The sequence below is a fragment of the Denticeps clupeoides genome, unplaced genomic scaffold (assembly GCF_900700375.1).
Source record: "Denticeps clupeoides unplaced genomic scaffold, fDenClu1.1, whole genome shotgun sequence".
NCBI lineage: Eukaryota > Metazoa > Chordata > Actinopteri > Clupeiformes > Denticipitidae > Denticeps > Denticeps clupeoides.
Window position 1 is genome coordinate 26,210 of NW_021629734.1, and position 17,311 is coordinate 43,520.

The 17,311-nt window shown below is 44.6% G+C and overlaps 1 protein-coding gene across 2 annotated transcripts; it reads right to left on the reverse strand.

Moving 5' to 3' along the window:
• Positions 1–13,327: 13,327 nt before the first annotated feature.
• LOC114773117 (uncharacterized) lies at positions 13,328–16,921 on the reverse strand. Of its 2 annotated transcripts, none has more exons than XM_028965640.1 (3): positions 16,898–16,921; positions 15,186–15,530; positions 13,328–14,518 (listed from the first exon to the last, which is right to left on the reverse strand). In XM_028965640.1, the coding sequence occupies exons 2-3, from the start codon at positions 15,511–15,513 to the stop codon at positions 13,782–13,784; spliced, it is 1,065 nt and encodes a 354-aa protein (XP_028821473.1). In that variant the 5' UTR covers positions 15,514–15,530; positions 16,898–16,921; the 3' UTR covers positions 13,328–13,781. The 2 variants fall into 2 exon arrangements, with proteins under 2 accessions (XP_028821473.1, XP_028821474.1); XM_028965641.1 differs by having other exon boundaries at positions 14,933–15,530.
• Positions 16,922–17,311: the final 390 nt, after the last annotated feature.

Consider the following 17,311-nt stretch of genomic DNA (forward strand, 5'->3'; position numbering starts at 1 on the left):
GAGTCCAGATACGGTGTTTCTACACGTACTGTCATGTCATGGATTGCTTTCTTGTCATCTAGGGGACAATTAATGACATTTCCCTGTACTCGCGTTCAATATTGCTGTGAAAGCAAACTACATTTTTCTTAATCACATGTTCACCTTTGTCAGATGGATGAGTAACTTCCAACGAGACCTATGGAATCTTGTAGCCATCTTCCATCAAGGCTAGAATCAGCTCCTCAGCTTTTTTTTTGGTGGGTTCTCATATTATTCTGCTCTTGACCTGCTGATGTGGTTTTTGCTGCTTCAGTCCAATTCCCTTCTTTCCTTTAGACCCCATGTTCTCCATGTAGGAAGTCAGTCTGAAGAGTGGAACATCTGTAAGAAGATCTGAGTGATCTTCTGTAGGATGAATTAGTGGAGAGCTTGTGCACTGATGACTCCAATTGAACCACCACTTGGTCCCACTAGGTGGTCATCACAGCAACCGGATGTATTTCTGTCTTCATTACAGACTCTGAAACTCACCTTCTATATGAAGAACTTTTCCTTCATCTGCTGAGCAAGTGTCCTCTTGCAACCCCAGTGCAACCATCATCTTCTCCAGCTTCTTAGCAGTCAGGGTGGGATCTCCTTCACCCTGAGCCAGGACCCACTCCACAGCCTCTTTACCAGAGCCCAGGAACCCAACCCACACCATCTCAGTGGCAGATGAGCAGATGCCCTGTAGAAGAGCGTGGGGCTTTACCTTCAGCTAGATTCATGTCTCCAGAGGTCCGGGCAGCACAGTAATTCATTAGTTTCGTCTCATTGTCTCCGTTCATCTGCCTCGGCATGCCACCATGGTTGTGACTATTTTAATCAGTTTCAAATCAAGGTTGAGGTTGAAGTTTATTGTACAGCGTACAGAGCACAATGAAATTCTTACTTGAAAACCCCTCCCACACAGACAGAACGTAGAACCTGATACATAGGAGACATAGAAGACAATTTAATACCTGAATTACTGGATCCAAGAGGCGAATTGGAGGTTCACTTAGGCTTGTGAACTTACTAACGGGGGGAGTTTTTCTTGCGAGTCCCCCCATGCGCATGCTGAATAAAACTTCAATTGACTTTCTTCATTTGCAGCTCCCCAGACGGGACAATTCCCACCACAATTGGCGCCATGAACAGGATCCACGTGAATCTGCCAGGACCTGACCGGAGGGGCTGATCACCCTGGGTCACCAAGATCCATCTCCAAAACCTCCTTTCAGAGTTTCAGAGTGACTGGGACTTCGGTCAGTGTCCTTGGCCGAATCCGCCGGGAGTTTCCTTTTTTTTTTGAGCTAAAAACACCACACCTTAAAACATTTAATTAAAACTGGAGAATCTAGAAGATTAATAAATCCAAAACCAAATTGATAAGGGAAATTGCATATTTGCTTTATTCTGTAGTCAACTGAATTGATCCAAGTGAAGGGCGTCACTTTTCTTATTTGTTAACAGAGTACTCTGACCTGGGGGGCAAGAACTGACTTTAAAGTCGTGTGAACCAAACGATCTTGGAGATCGAGTGTGAAATAAGGGTGCGAGATAAGAGCGGGTTCCCCGTGAGTGTGAGCCTTTTTAACAAGATCGGAAATGATCTGTGAGATAATAAGGTGAGAGCAACAACAAAGAAAACGTAAAACGAGAGAATTGTGATCCATTAGTACAAGATTCAATTAGAGATTCGTTATCTGTGAGCTTTCTTAGCAAAAGCAAGATCGAGTAAAGCTGTGTGCGCAAAAAATTATAATAATATAGAAAAGAAATTTTAAAAAAGTCGAGAGCTTGTGGGAATGAGACCAGTAAAATATGAGAAATAAAAATGGGAAAAGTGTCACTAATGGTTTATGTGTCCTGAGAGAGAGAGGGCAGACCTTCTCTCTCCCCCTCTGATGTATGTGTGTAAGAGCGCCTCCTGCTGGCCCAGATGAACAAGATGCGTCTCACAAGCTGGTCCTGCCAGTGGCCCCTACTCCACCACACTCTTTTCCGGGGTCGATGGGCGAAGCCCGTCAGGAAGAGAATATCTGGGGTCGAGCCTGAGGAGAAAATGTTGGAGTTTATTTACACAGGAACTGTGGATGTCACCGTGGACAATGTGCAGGAGCTGATGGTGGCTGCAGACATGCTGCAGCTGAATGAAGTTGTGGCCATCTGTGGTGAGTTTCTACATGGAGGACGCATGGATCCCTCCAACTGCGTGGGCATATATCAGTTCCTGGAACAAATCACCTTCCAAGACCTGCTTGGATTCACAGAAAACTACGCCCATGTTCACTTTCCTGAGGCATGTGCAGCAGAGGAGTTTTCCAGCATGACTTAAGATCAGCTGGTGAAGCTGCTGCGCAGTAATATATATATATGACACCTAAACTGTGCAATTTTACATGAATTTTGTACTGTTGTATGTGCACTTTGCTTGTGGCTACACTTTTTTCTGGGTTTTGATTTGATTTTAGGGCGATTTCCCAGCAGCTGCACTGTTTGTCTCTGCTCTTGTGTCTTTCAATCCCCCTTTTGCAGAACTCTTGGACCCGCAGGCCGACCGGAATCTGAAGCTCCACCCTTCCGCCCTAAAAACCCTCATGACCCCTGCTGGAGCAACAGAAACCACCACAGCACGATGACGTCACTGCTTCAACTCCACAGGAGAAACCCACCATCAGAGCAGCTGACCCATTCTCTCCTCCCAAGACTCGTTCAGGCGCCACTTACGAGTTGGCTCACCATCATCTGGACAATCAGGACCCTCAACTTCAACCCTCCCCATGGACCCCCCTGTGTATGTGTGCAGACCATGAACAACTGAAGATCTTCTGAACTCTTCTGAGCACCTCCCAAATGCAGATATAGGGGGTGCAGCCCTGTCCAGAGCCGTGAATGATTTCATCAGAGAATTCACACCGACATCCATTTGCGTCTCGCTAACGTTCTGCACCACGTCCAGGCCAGACAGGTTGAAGCAAAGGTCAAGGAAGACAAAAAAGATTTGACCCAGAGGACCCAACTCACTCTTTTGCAGCAGGCAAACACAGAAGAAGAGGATTTGGCATTCCCGGTGGCGAGAGACCTGAACACAGAGGAGGACATGTCCACCAAGGACATCCCCAATTGGACTGAAAAGGTGAAGTGGGGTGGAGCTCCAGACATTCCACACATCCGGCTCCCTCTGAGAAGTCATAGTTTTTTTCATGGTTGATTGTAGTGCAGCCGTGTAAAAAAAAAAAACATCTGATTTGCCTGCGTGAAATAAAAAAAAGCATTTATATTGTACTGTGGCTTTTATTTTATTGTGTTGCTCCAGCCACAGCATTTTGATGACCAATATGACGCTGTATTTTTTTCATGATTTAAATGATAGCATTGAGATGAAGACATTGTTCTGGTTAGAACTTTTTTGTTTCCCTGAACCCAGACCAAGAGCATTTTCTTGGTTATTTTACCTGACTGTTACCTACATGTTTCACTGGTAAAAATCATGTTGTGATGCAACTGACTGGACCGATTTTTTTTGTTTTATGTCTAAGATCTGTTTATTTACAGCTCTCTCTCCATCTGACCCCCCTGAATTGGCCACCACCGCCCATGCAGTGTTTGGGGGAAAAAAACCCTGATGCAGAGAAGGTCCTCTTAGCTTTAAACAGGCCCTGCAATCCCCACCCACATTAGGCTGGTCCGACCCCTCCAGGAATGTGACTATATGACCACATGGTGATTCACTGCGTCCTGTAGCTTATTTTTCATGCATTCACGCATGCATTCTAGCTGGTCTACCTCTATTCGACCTCTACAACTCATACAAAATGCAGCAGCACGACTGATCTTCAACCTTCCCAAGTTCTCCACACCACCCCTCTACTACGTTCCCTCCACTGGCTCCCAGTAGCTGCACCATCAGGTTCTAAATACTGATGCTGGCCTACAAAGCCAAACATGGAGCAGCACCATCCTACCTCACAGCCCTTATTACACCTCACACTGCACCTGGTATACTCCGAGCCTCCAGTACTGCTCGCCTGGTCCCTCCATCTCTGAAGGTAAAAGGAAGACGCTCATCTAGACTCTTCTCCATCTTGGCCCCTCGGTGGTGGAATGAACTTCCAGCTCAGTCACTGAGCACCTTCACACGGCAGCTCAAGACCTTCCTCTTTAGAGAAGATTTAGATGAACTTGTAACCTTCTTCTGTATAGAAACTAGAACAGAGTGAATAAAAAGATTGTATTCATAGTTGGGGGTCCTGGTGAACCAGAACTGATCACTTCATCCATGGTGACATGGATCAGGGCGTCTGCCAAATGTAAATTTCATGCATAGTTTTTTTGTTTTTTTGTTTGTTTGTTTGTTTGTTTTTGGGAGGGGCAACTTGCCTTTTTTAAGTAAAGAAAAATTAGGTGCATAAATGAATTATATTTGTTTTACTGCTGATAATGAGTGTTAATGAGAAGTGATGCTACTTATTCCCTATTGGCAGGTTGCTGTGTGGAGGAAGGTACTAGTAAGTCTGTGTAGAAGGAAACTGTGAAGGTCTGGCAGGTAGGACCAGGTGCTGGATGAAAATCTGGACCTGGCCGGTGATGTAGAGATCTGGGAGTTACTATTGGAGTCACTGTTGGATGTACTGTTACACGGTCCATGTGAATGTACCAAACGAAAAGTTACTGCTATAATAGCCTCGGATTTTCAGCATGACGGAGGATGTGTTTCTACACGGGTTTTGGATGCAATTTGGATGTTTCTTTGTCATGCTCCTCTAGGCCCGACCTCTTGACAGTCCACTTGATAACCCTGATTTTTGTTTTCTTTGTGGATGGATCAGCTTTGCGCCTACCTGATGGTTCTTCTTGTGTTTGGAATGCATTCTGTGATGCCCACTCCACCTTGAAATCTCTTTTTTGTTTTCTCAGCGTGGATTACTGAGGTGGCGGCTCTCACGCATGCACGCACTTTAGCTGCAAACAAACTGTCACCATCGACCCTGATTCATGTTATGCTAGAGGTGTTGTTCATGACTTTGGTACCCTGTGGAAACACGGAGGGTCTCTTAAATGCACTAGCAGATGCAGCTGCGAAGACTGCAGCACGTTCACCACTTCTAACTCTGATTCAGGCCAGCTCTGCTTCTTCCACTTAACTCACTTCAGTAGCCTAAGTTGCCAATTTATGTTCAATTGACCCATGGATTGGATCATGTGTCAAAAGGAGGGATGGTGTCTGCTATTGCAGCTCATTGGTTGTTATGGCCTTTGGGCTGTAGAATGGTTTGGGGTGCTCTGTGTTGTGCGTGTTTCCCATTAGGACCATTCCAACCACCAGTCGGGGCTCATTGTTGTGGAGCTGGAGGAGGAGGAAGTGAGAGGAGCGTTTTGGATTCTTGTAGAGTTGCAGATAAGCCTTTGTTGTGTGTTAATGATTAGTGTGGTTAGTTGTGGGTTTGTTGTGTATTTGTAGAGTCTCTCCTTTCATGGTGTGTTGTCTTCCTGTGGATTGTTGTGTAGTTGTTGTATGTAGCACTTTAGGTTTGGTTGGTTGTTCACTACTCACTGTAAATAAAAGCACACTATTTCACTTGGTCCTGGTATCTGTGTATTCGCACTGCACACATTCCTTGTTTGTTGTCATGTTTCCCAACCCCTAGACGGGGACGTGACAGGTTCACAAAAAGATTTCATTGTTTTTACTCAAAATACTGTCAATCATGCATGATATGCACTTCACATAAAGTGTGAAAGGAAAACCCTATATGTGGTCAAAGTGGGTGGAGGCATTCCCCACATCTGGCTAAAAAGCTCTACTTCTTGTCCTACATGACAATGAGGAAAAAGCAGCAGAATTGGCACGAGTCCATATGAAATCTTGTTTGCAACGCCACTTAACACAGGTCTCTCTCCCTTTATTAACAAATAAATATATAAATAAAGAAGAAATCCATACGAAATGAATTACAACGAATAACGACAAACAAAACGGGAAAACAAACACCGAAGCCGGCCGACACAACTTGTTCTCCTAGGGGAAGTGATGGGGAAACCGGAAGTGATGCAAAAGGGAAATGGTAGGGAGGTGGGTGGGTGGATGGCACGGCAAGCGCAGCCCCGAAAAAGGAGACTGAGGCTCTTTTTATTCTGTCGGTTGGCTGAATTTGTTATCGCCAGGCACCTGCAAACACAACATAAACCCAGAACAGAAACACACCAAAAATAGTAGGACGTAACACCCCCACCACTAAAAAACATTTACTGTTGATCAAAAAACATTTATTGGTAGGAGCGTGACAAGGCTTCCGCCAAAACATTATCAGAGCCCCTTTTGTACCTAATCTCCAAATTAAACCCTTGTAAATATAAGGACCAGCGCATAAGATGCTGATTGGCGACTCCACATAAACTTCGAAATGTTGCAATGACAGCAACAACGCCAAGGCTTCCTTCTCGATGGTACTGTAGTTGAGTTGAAGCTTCAAGAACTTCTTAGAAAAACAACAAGTTGGTCCCTGACCTAAATAACTCACAGTTTCTTTAGCAAACTCACACTTCGCCAAGTTTAGGTTGAGCGAAGCCTTACACAACCGGTCAAACACAGTGTGGAGTGACTGCACTCGCTTTAGTCAGTGCAGAACCGATGAGTGCCATCTGGTTTAGGAACCAGAACTCCAGGCACTGGAACTTGATCAGCAAGATAGGCCACCTCAGCTGCCATCATAGCCCTCTTTGCGGGATTGAGGCGGTATGCATGCTGCTTTATGGGAGTCAATATTATGGCACAGGACATTACAACAAGATGGCACCACTGAAAACAAATAAGGAAAGAGGCCTATTACATTTTTATTTGATGCTGATCAGAGAGATGTGACAGAAACGAGTCCAGATCAGAGACCATTTCAGAGTTCTGGAGACAGGCACAAGTCACAGGAACGTCTCACAGAGTAAGGCCGTCCTCCTCAGGACTGTAGCACAGAGTCACAGCAAAGGACACGGCTGCAACTGGAACTGCCCCAGCAGCTACTTTCTCCACATCCCTGTAACATACGACTTGAGCATATTGATGTGGCACACTCTACTTTTACGCCGTCTATCAGGCGTACGAATGACATAATCTGTTTCACTCAGTTTAGACACAACTTCATAAGGGCCAGAAAACCTTGCCTGTAAAGCAGATCCTACAACAGGCAAGAGCACAAGCACTTTTTCACCAGGCTGGAACTCCCGACTCACAGCCTTACGATCATAACGCCCCTTCATCTTTAATAAATATTAAAGATAATTTTGATAAAGCTTCGCGTGCACACTCACATGCTCGATGCAACCACTCACGAAATGAACTCACATAATCAAGGATGTTCCATGGATGATCTTTGCCCTGAGACCCCCATTTCTCATGCAAAACTTCAATGGGCCACGGATGGTGTGACCAAAGATCAAATCAGCAGGACTAAAGCCTAGTGGTTCTTGGGGTGTTTCACGAACAGCGAACAATAGTAGTGGCAACCCATCATCCCACTCTTTAGTGTCATCACTGTACGTACGGAACATGGTCTTCAACGTCTGATGAAACCTTTCCAAGGCTCCTTGAGACTCTGGATGATAAGCACTAGACACCACATGCTTAATGGACAACTCACTTTCTTAAACAGGCGTGATAGAAAGTTAGAGCCCTGATCTGTCTGTACTACCTTTGGCAGTCCAAACGTAGAAAAGAACCGGATCAGTGCTCGTAACACAGGTTTAGCCTTGCGTGAACGTAAGGGGACAGCTTCAGAATAGCGTGTTGCAGCACACATAATAGTCAGCAAATATCAATGCCCAGACTTTGTCTTAGGCAAAGGTCCTACAAAATCTAAAATAATTCTCTCAAATGGCTCAGAAATGACTGGGATGGGACGGAGCGGAGCAGGGGGAATCACCTGATTTGGTTTTCCTGCTATCTGACAGCGATGGCATGACCGGCAGTTTTAACCACATCAGATTTTAAACCTGGCCAAAAGAAGTGGCGTATTATACGGTGGTATGTCTTATTTACCCCCAAATGACCAGCAAAGTCATGGTGGTGCCTGACGGCCAGTACCTGACCTCTAAATTTAGCAGGAACCACAATCTGGCTCCGGGCCAGAGAAGAATTGGTCTTCTGTTCATCAGCAATCAACTCTTTATCTACACTCAGCCGCATGTCATCAGCAGCTGCAGTACCACCAGATGTGGAAATCGCCTCAGGTGCATGCGCAGAAGAGGCAGGTGCAGATCTCGCAGGCGAAGGGTCGGACCACATAACCCGACGTAATCTTGATACGAGCTCGAGTAACGACACATGCAGAAAAGACTGAAGCCAGACTAGAGTCCACGTCCGTAACCAACATCGGTACGTCTACATCGGTACTTCCGGAACTGGAAGTTCAATGGAAGCCAAGAACAAACTGCAACCCTAAAAACCCCCCAGACCAACTCGCTTTTAAGTGCAGAGTGTGCAATGGGACTCTAGTGAACCCCATTTCAATTCCCTGCACCAGCACATCGGAATCACAACAACTCTCTGTAGAGAATGGGAAAGCCGAATCTAAAATGAATGATTGTGCAGCACCAGTATCACGCAGAATTTTAATAGTAACGTCATCTTCCACACGGCCAGTAAGAGACACCGTTCCATTTAAAACCAAAGGCTCATAGCCAGGATCAACCTCATCGTTAATGTTTTCAAAAGTTAAAGTGTGCACCAGCCCAACTTTCTTGGGTGTGATTTTGATGATGCTGAATTCTTTTTCTGTAACCGAGGACATGCAGCAATTACCGGCTCATGACAATAAAAACACCCACGAGGGTCTTTGGAGGGTGAAGATTTATCGGGAATTCGGACTGAAAGGTGGCAAGCGAATGCAGCGTGAGGGAGACGAAGAGAATGGGACGAAGACACTTTTGTGTGTCAGAGCATACTGATCAGCACAAACAGCAGCTTGTCACCTGTCGATCATGCAGATAGGTAGCAACAGCATCAGGAACAATAGGATTAACTCTCTCAACTGTTCGTGGGTTGTAACATGTTCTGACGTACACCAGCGGTCAAATAGATTCTCCTTCTCACGTACAGCACGGTTGTCACGTTCAGATCTCCACTTGGCTGCGTCGTATTGCATCTGCTGCTCCCGTAAAGAATATTTGTGCATCTTTAATTCATCCGCATCCTTAACAACGTATGTGTGTGGGAATTCTGATCCCTAACCGGCAAACGCAGCCCCGAAAAAGGAGACTAAGGCTCCTTTTGTCTTGTTTGTCCACAGCAGGAACAGGTTGGCTGAATTTGTAATCACCAGGCACCAGCAAACACAGCACAAACACAGAACAGAAACACCAAAAATACCAGGAAGTAACCAAAGTTTGTTCAAGGTAGAAGTCATTAGACCCCTGATTAAAAAGCCGGATCTTAATCGCAGTCAGCTTTCAAATTATAGACCGATATCCAACCTTCCGTTTATATCAAAAATCTTAGAAAAAGTCGTAGCCCAGCAGCTGAGCGCATACCTAGACTGTAACAACATCCATGAAGTATATCAATCAGGATTTAGACCTCATCATAGCACTGAGACAGCGCTGGTTAAAGTGGTTAATGACCTGCTGTTGGCCTCTGATCAGGGACGCATCTCGCTGCTTGTCCTGCTTGATCTGAGTGCAGCGTTTGACACTATCGATCATGCTATTCTCCTTGCCAGGTTAGAGAATGTTATTGGGATTAAGGGAACAGCTCTTGAATGGTTCAGATCATATTTGACCAACCGATATCAGTTTGTGGACATCAATGGTGTTTCGTCTTCACATAGTAAAGTAGAGTTTGGTGTTCCACAAGGTTCTGTCCTAGGTCCGTTACTTTTTTCCCTATACATGATACCTTTAGGTGACGTTGTGTAGGCAGTGGTTTGCTTCCTACCTTGATGAGCGATCTTACCAAATGACTTTGAAAGGATCCACCTCTACCTCAAGTAGACTCTCCACTGGTGTCCCTCAAGACTCGGTGCTAGGTCCTCTCCTTTTCTCCCTCTACACGAGATAACTTGGTGAGGTTATTTCCTCACATGGATTATCCTACCACTGCTATGCTGACGACACACAACTCCTTTCCTCCCTCTGACCTACATGCTGCTTCCAAAATCTCTGCATGTCTAACCGACATCTCGTCTTGGATGGCAGCCCATCACCTCCAACTCAATCCCACCAAAACTGAACTAATTTTCAGATTCTTCACCACATCAGGATCTTGCTATTTACCTGGACAACTCACAGCTCTCTCCTTCTACAACAGGCCGCAACCTTGGAGTAACAATAGACCAACAACCAACTCTCCTTCTCAACTCTTCGTCCTCCTCTCCGATCACCCGCCGCGCCATGCCCGCATGGACGTGACAGAAAGACCTGACCCACATTTGGACACCTATAAGGTGGTAGTAGCCTAGTGAGTAAGACCCGGGTTCAAATCCAACTTACTACCATTGTGTCCCTGAGCAAGACACTTAACCCTAAGTTGCTCCAGGGAGACTGTCCCTGTAACTACTGATTGTAAGTCGCTCTGGATAAGGGCGTCTGATAAATGCTGTAAATGTAAATGTAAATGTAGATTCCTTCTCTACAATATCAGACGAATCCGCCCTTACCTGTCAACCCAGGCCACCCAACTACTGGTTTAGTCCTTAGTTATCTCACGACTGGACTACTGCAACTCCCTTCTAGCTGGTCTACCACTATGTACCATCCGACCTCTTCAACTCATACAAAATGCAGCAGCACGACTGATCTTCAACCTTCCCAAGTTCTCCACACCGCCCCTCTGCTACGTTCCCTTCACTGGCTCCCAGTAGCTGCACGCATCAGGTTCTAAATACTGATGCTGGCCTACAAAGCCAAACATGGAGCAGCACCATCCTACCTCACAGCCCTTATTACACCTCGCACTGCACCTCGTATACTCCGAGCCTCCAGTACTGCTCGCCTGGTCCCTCCATCTCTGAAGGTAAAAGGAAGACATTCATCTAGACTCTTCTCCGTCTTGGCCCCTCGGTGGTGGAATGAACTTCCCCTCGAGGTCAGAACAACTCAGTCACTGGGCACCTTCAAACGACAGCTCAAGACCTTCCTCTTTAAAGAATATTTAGATTAAATTGTAATTTTCTTGTTGTTGAACTTGTGTACAGAATCTACAACAGAGTGAATAAAATAGATGTATTCATAGTTGGGGTCCTAGTGAACCGGAATTGATCTCTTCATCGATGGTAACTTTAGCATGTTGTAAGTTGCTCTGGATAAGGGCGTCTGCCAAATGCCGTAAATGTAAATTTAAATGTAAATGTCATCCGCAAACATGGTATTAGCTTTCATTGCTATGCTGACGACACACAGTTGTATTTATCAGCAATGCCAGATCAGAGGCAGCAGCTGAACAGAATAGAGAATTGTCTGAAGGACATTAGACAGTGGATGCTCACCAACTTTCTCCTGTTAAACCCTGACAAGACAGAAGATCTCATACTTGGGCCTCAAGCAGCCAGACATAAGCTGGCTGACTACATCATAACTCTGGATAGACTTTCTATCTCACCAAGTACTGAAGTAAAGGATCTAGGTGTCATCATCGACGCAGGTCTCTCATTCGATTCTCATGTAGATAATATCACTAGAACAGCATTTTTTCATCTTAGAAATATTGCAAAAATAAGAATCTCAATGCATGATGCAGAAAAGTTGGTCCATGCATTATTACATCAAGGTTAGATTACTGCAATGCATTATTGTCTGGATTTTCTAGTAGGTGCATGAGTAAACTCCAGCTAGTACAGAATGCTGCAGCCACTAATCTACTAATCTAGTAATCAGGAAAGGAACAAGATGATCTGCCAGATGAGCATGGAGAAGAACATCAGCAGATGTAGGTTTTCTACTCTCATGACACCAGCAACAAGATCCTCTGCATTCAAATATGAAGGATCTAAATGTTGCTTGCAGAGATCATCTACCTGGAAGATCATCTACTCTCAGCGAGAGTACTAGGAGCAAAACTCTAGGAGAGAGAAAAAAAAGAAAGGAAGAAACGTTGGGAAGGAGTGATACAGAGAGGGACCCCCTTCCAGGGTAGAGTGAGCCTGCAAATGGTGTCATTGCAGGGTGGTGATGATATAATAATAAGTCCTACAGTTGTAGCGTTGGAGAAACATTAGCTAGAACAGTAGGATAGACGGCGCCATTACCGTCTTGAAGGTTCTGCACAATCTTCCCACCGACCAGTGAGAAGACCAGCACACAGAGTGATCATCTTCATGGTGGTGAGAATGAGGTTTTGGCTGAAAAGATGACAGTGAGGAGTTTTGTAGTCATACTTCTAGTAACACTGATGTTCTCCACCTAGACACATGTTTCTGAAGGTGGAGGTACCAGCGCTGGACAGAGCATTCATACAACATGGTGCAGGGACCTCACTGAGACGCTCTTCAGAAGGCAGGAAGTAGAAATTCTTCTTCATGTCCATGTGCCTACATTATTAATCCATAGTGTGTTAAGCATTAAATATTTATGGAGCATAAACAAAGTGGTTTGACTGTCCAGCTGTGAGTAGCGAGACTTGACGTCACCAAACAGGAGAACAGGGCCTTGGTGGCCCTTCTGGATCATAATTCTGAAACAGACCAGCTGGCCATTTACAGCAAGTGGGCTTTGAACCTGGGACTTTGTGGTCTTCTGGTTTTGAAGCGTGTGTCCAGGATACTACCACACCATGACATAATGATATTTCTCATTTCTGAAATATACTCAATTATTATACTTTTAAATGCAATTCCAAACATTTTCTCTACTGTATCTTCTCCTCTTTTAGGTCTCAGTGTCATCTGGTAACAGTTGAGATGAGTTCTCACATCGTCTCTCTGGTCACCTGATGTAAAGTGTGAACACTGAGGATGTTTGACCAAATTAAGACACTTAATGAAGAGATTTAATAAGAAAGCTTACAGTCGGCAGGGAAACGCTGGATCAGGCTCACCTGTGTACGTGGGAGTGGGTGGAGCCAGTTATTTCATGTTATGTCGTGCTTTTAAACATCTGCTCACCAGTGGGCTTGGGAAAGGGCGGAAAGGTCGTGTCACGTCCATGCGGGCATGACGCGGCGGGTGAACGGAGAGGATGACGAGGAGTGACGAGGAACGAAGGATGAAGGACGCTTTCACCTGACATCACGGAACAGGGGTTTAATGGTGAATTACAGGACAGGGGAGACATCCGAGACGTAGACACTGGTGAACACGGAACATAACTTCAAAGACCTGACAGCAAACAGAAACGAACAGGGCAGCTTTATACAATTAACACAGGTGAAAACGATTAGGGAACATTACACAGGACAACAATTAAACCCCCAACAGTAACCCCCATTTCGGACCGGATCGTGACAGGTCGAAATTTTAAACATCTGCTCGCCATAAAAAGCCACAGTTATTTCATGTTAGGTAATTTTTTTTAAACATCTGTTCACTAGTAGGCATGGGAGTGGGTGGAGCCAGTTATTTAATGTTAGGTCGTGCTTTTACATATCTGCTCATCTGTGTATGTGGGAGTGGGCGGTGCCGTATTTTTTGTTGACTATATGTTGCTTGCTTGCTTGCACAGTTGCATGCAAACCCATGTACACAAAGATAAAATGCTGGACCATCACTAGATTTGTGAATGATAACATATTATGTCTTTGTAAGCGAGTAAGACAAATACACAAAATCCCACCTTTATTTTGTTTAATGTAGTTACTAGAAACCAATAGAGCAGAAACTACATCTACACTGATGAATTCTGAATATGTAAAAAGTTCCACATGTGACTTGGTACATGACCGCTACACTTTGTCTAGCAGCTTCAAACTTTCTAAGGTTGTCAGGTGAATTTCCAGTCCACTTCACCTTCGCAAAAGGATCCACATAAGCCTGGTGGACGTTCATGTTAGTAATGATACGGTCGGCCTCATCTCTCCAGTTCACCTCTTCAGTCCTTCTATGCATTTTTCTCATCCAGTTCTGAACTGCTGGGAAGGAGCTGAATATCATGTAATGGTTTGGTTCCAGCAGCTTAAACAGAGCGAATTTTAACACACCACAATAAACTCTATAAATCACAGAGTTCACATTGATGTACGGCTCATCTAGTTCAAACTCTGCCACCATCTCATACATGATATCATTCTGAATACTTTTATCCAGGGGACACTCCACATCACAACTGTTTGTCAGGAAGTTCTCGATTTTTTTGTGAAATTTAAGAACATCGTTGTTGATCACATGCTCTCCTCTTTCAGAACGTACACCAGTGTCTTTAAGAAGCTGCTCGTCAATGTGGAAGTCTGGATCTATACAGTGAATCGCCTCCTCTATCATGTTTTTAATTCCAATCATTTTCTTCTGCTGTTGATCGGCTTTTTGAGACCTGGATCCTTTCTTCCCTTTAGACGCCATGTTCTCTATGTAAGAAGACAGGCTGATGAGTGGAACACCTGTAAGAACAGTAGATTATTCTTCTATGTAGACATCAGAGTATTTACATTTTTGAACCGACACATGATCAGTGAGAGACATGAGAGACATCTCTGTCTCACACGGGCAGAACTAGACGTCCCCCTTACAGACACTGAAATTCACCTTCTTGTCACGGCTCTCCTTCACCCACCACACCAGCAGGGGGAACACACTCATCCTCACATCCACCATCGCATCAACGTTTCCAAACGTACAATAATTATCGTATTTTAAATTTTTTTGGATTGTCAATGTGAGACACTGCAGCGCAGGACACAGTGACACGGTGATCTAAAAAATCAAATACTGTACGATAATTTCACCCCTTCAGTTATTTCATTAGCAAGACAAAATGTCCACATCTCTGTTTTCATCTGACTGCGCGGACGTACTTGTCCAATCAATGCAGGCAGGGGCGGGGCAGCCTGTCTGGTGGCCTGTGAGAGCCCCTGCGTTCCTGGCCTTCGCTCTTTGGATTCCCGCCTTGTTGACTGGATGCACGTTGCTTGGATCTTCTACCTGACCGCCCTCGCTGTTGCTGACCCTGCTGTCTAACGATTCTGTACGGTGAGTCTGCAGGCCACAATGGGCCCAACATGAGCCAGAACCACCTGCCTTCCCTACCTCACTCCGTCTTTCCCTTACCATGAACTGCAGCGTCAGTTCCCGCCATGTCCGCGCCTGCATCCCCTTCATCGGCTGAGCTGAACCCAGATGATCTTGCAGAGCTTCTTCCACTGGTCTCCTTTTGCAGCCCCAGTGCAACCATCATCTTCTCCTGCTTCTCAGCAGCAAGCATGGGATCTCCTTCACCCAGAGCCAGGACCCACTCCACAGCCTTTTTAACAGAGCCGATGACAGGAAGAGAGTCTAGGAACCCGACCCACACCATCTCATCAGTGTCTCCACCCTGACCAGATGAGCAGGTGCCCTGTGGAACAGCACGTGGCTTCATCTCCTTAGCTGCGGCCATGATAGAAGCTCAGTGTCCTGTAGAGAAGAAACTTTATTCAGGTGAAGAGAAAAATAATAATAGAGCAATTTATTAACTAGAAAGGAAAGTCTGTGAACAAACTCCAGATGGGCTTAGCAGAGCCGCAAAAGAAGGAGAACAGATAGATAATAAAGGTATAATTATTGACACATGATAAAGTTAAGAATAAGCCATCATGTGACAGAATAATAAAAGTAGCGTTAATATATCAGCATGTAGCTGTATCAACAGAACAATATTTCTTTTAGAACCTGGACTAACATGAGTATTGTTCATGGGGAAAAAGGCATGTAATCAGATTAGAAGAACCACATTCCCTCAACTAGCCTTTACGAAGATGCTTTTATTAAAAAATTACATTTATAAATGTCTCATCAGGCAATATGATGTAATATGATGCATTTCTATTATGATGTGCTGCGTTTCACAATTACAATCACTAAGAGTCTTTTTTTTAATCAGCAGGTGAATTATATGACCAGTGTGATTTTAACTGTTTAATATATATATATATCTGCAGTGCATTCTGGGTAGCTCAGGAGGAAAGCCACGCCTCTGTCGAAGCATGGCTCTCATCGCTGACGGCTCCCAGCATGCACTACAAGCCGGGTTTGGTTTAAATGATCCGGACAATGACTTGTTCTTATGAACTTACAGGACTGGTTTGAACAGAAGAACCACATTCACACAGCTAGACGTGTGTGTCGGTGGAAAAATGCTTCCACTATAAAATCTGAATGTTCGATTGATCCACCCAGTGGATATGAGCCGAATAAATTTGTGAAATTTTGAGGCTGTAAAATGAAATCACGATAATAATAATAAAGAGAAGAAGAAGATGGAAAACAATATGTTTTTTTGGCTTTACCAACATATGCAAATGCAAATAAAAAATACATTGTAAGAATATTTAAAATATATTTACATTTCTTTATCACTGAATACATTTTGGGATAAAAATTCTATACAAATAAAGAGAAACACTAAAACCCAGAAAAGGTTGAAGATGATAAAATAATTCTTGTAATAAGTCAATCTTTTTGTATGATTCCCCAGTTGTTAGATTTATATAAATAGAATTATAAATTGACCTTCAGCCCACCGTCCCCAAAAAATCAGTCCCCCACTACCAGAAATTATGCTGTTGAGATTGCCACATTTGGGGTCAGCACAGCCGGAGTGCAATGGCTGAGCCCCGCCTGGGGTGAACCCTGCCCTTCATGTCCCCTGCCATAGCTGCCAACTATGAAGAGTTTTATTAAAAGCAGACAAAAGGGGTTCCAAAATACCTACAGAACACAAGCAGCACACACATGCTTATTAAAACGAACTAGAGATTATCTAGAGGTGAGCAGGTTCTTACCCGAGACTCTGGTCTGCTGTCTGACTGTCAGGAAGCTGCTGGATTTCTGGTTTTATTCCTGATGATCTTGTTCTGCAGCCGCCCACTGCCTGCTGCCCTCCTCTAAAGTCATGTGACCTACAAGAAAGAGAAAGCAGCATTTACATTTACATTATTTTACATTTACAGCATTTATCAGTAGTGACAGGGACAGTCCCCCCCTGGAGACACTCAGGGTTAAGTGTCCTGGTCAGGGACACAATGGTAGTAAGTGGGGTTTGAACCTGGGTCTTCTGGTTCATAGGCGAGTGTGTTACCCCACTAGGCTACTAGCACCCCAGCACAGCAACACAGCGAAATGGCATCTGCATTTAACCCATGAGGGGGGCTGGCAGGTAAGGAAGTGGCTGTGCTGCAGTGTTTCACAATGACAAT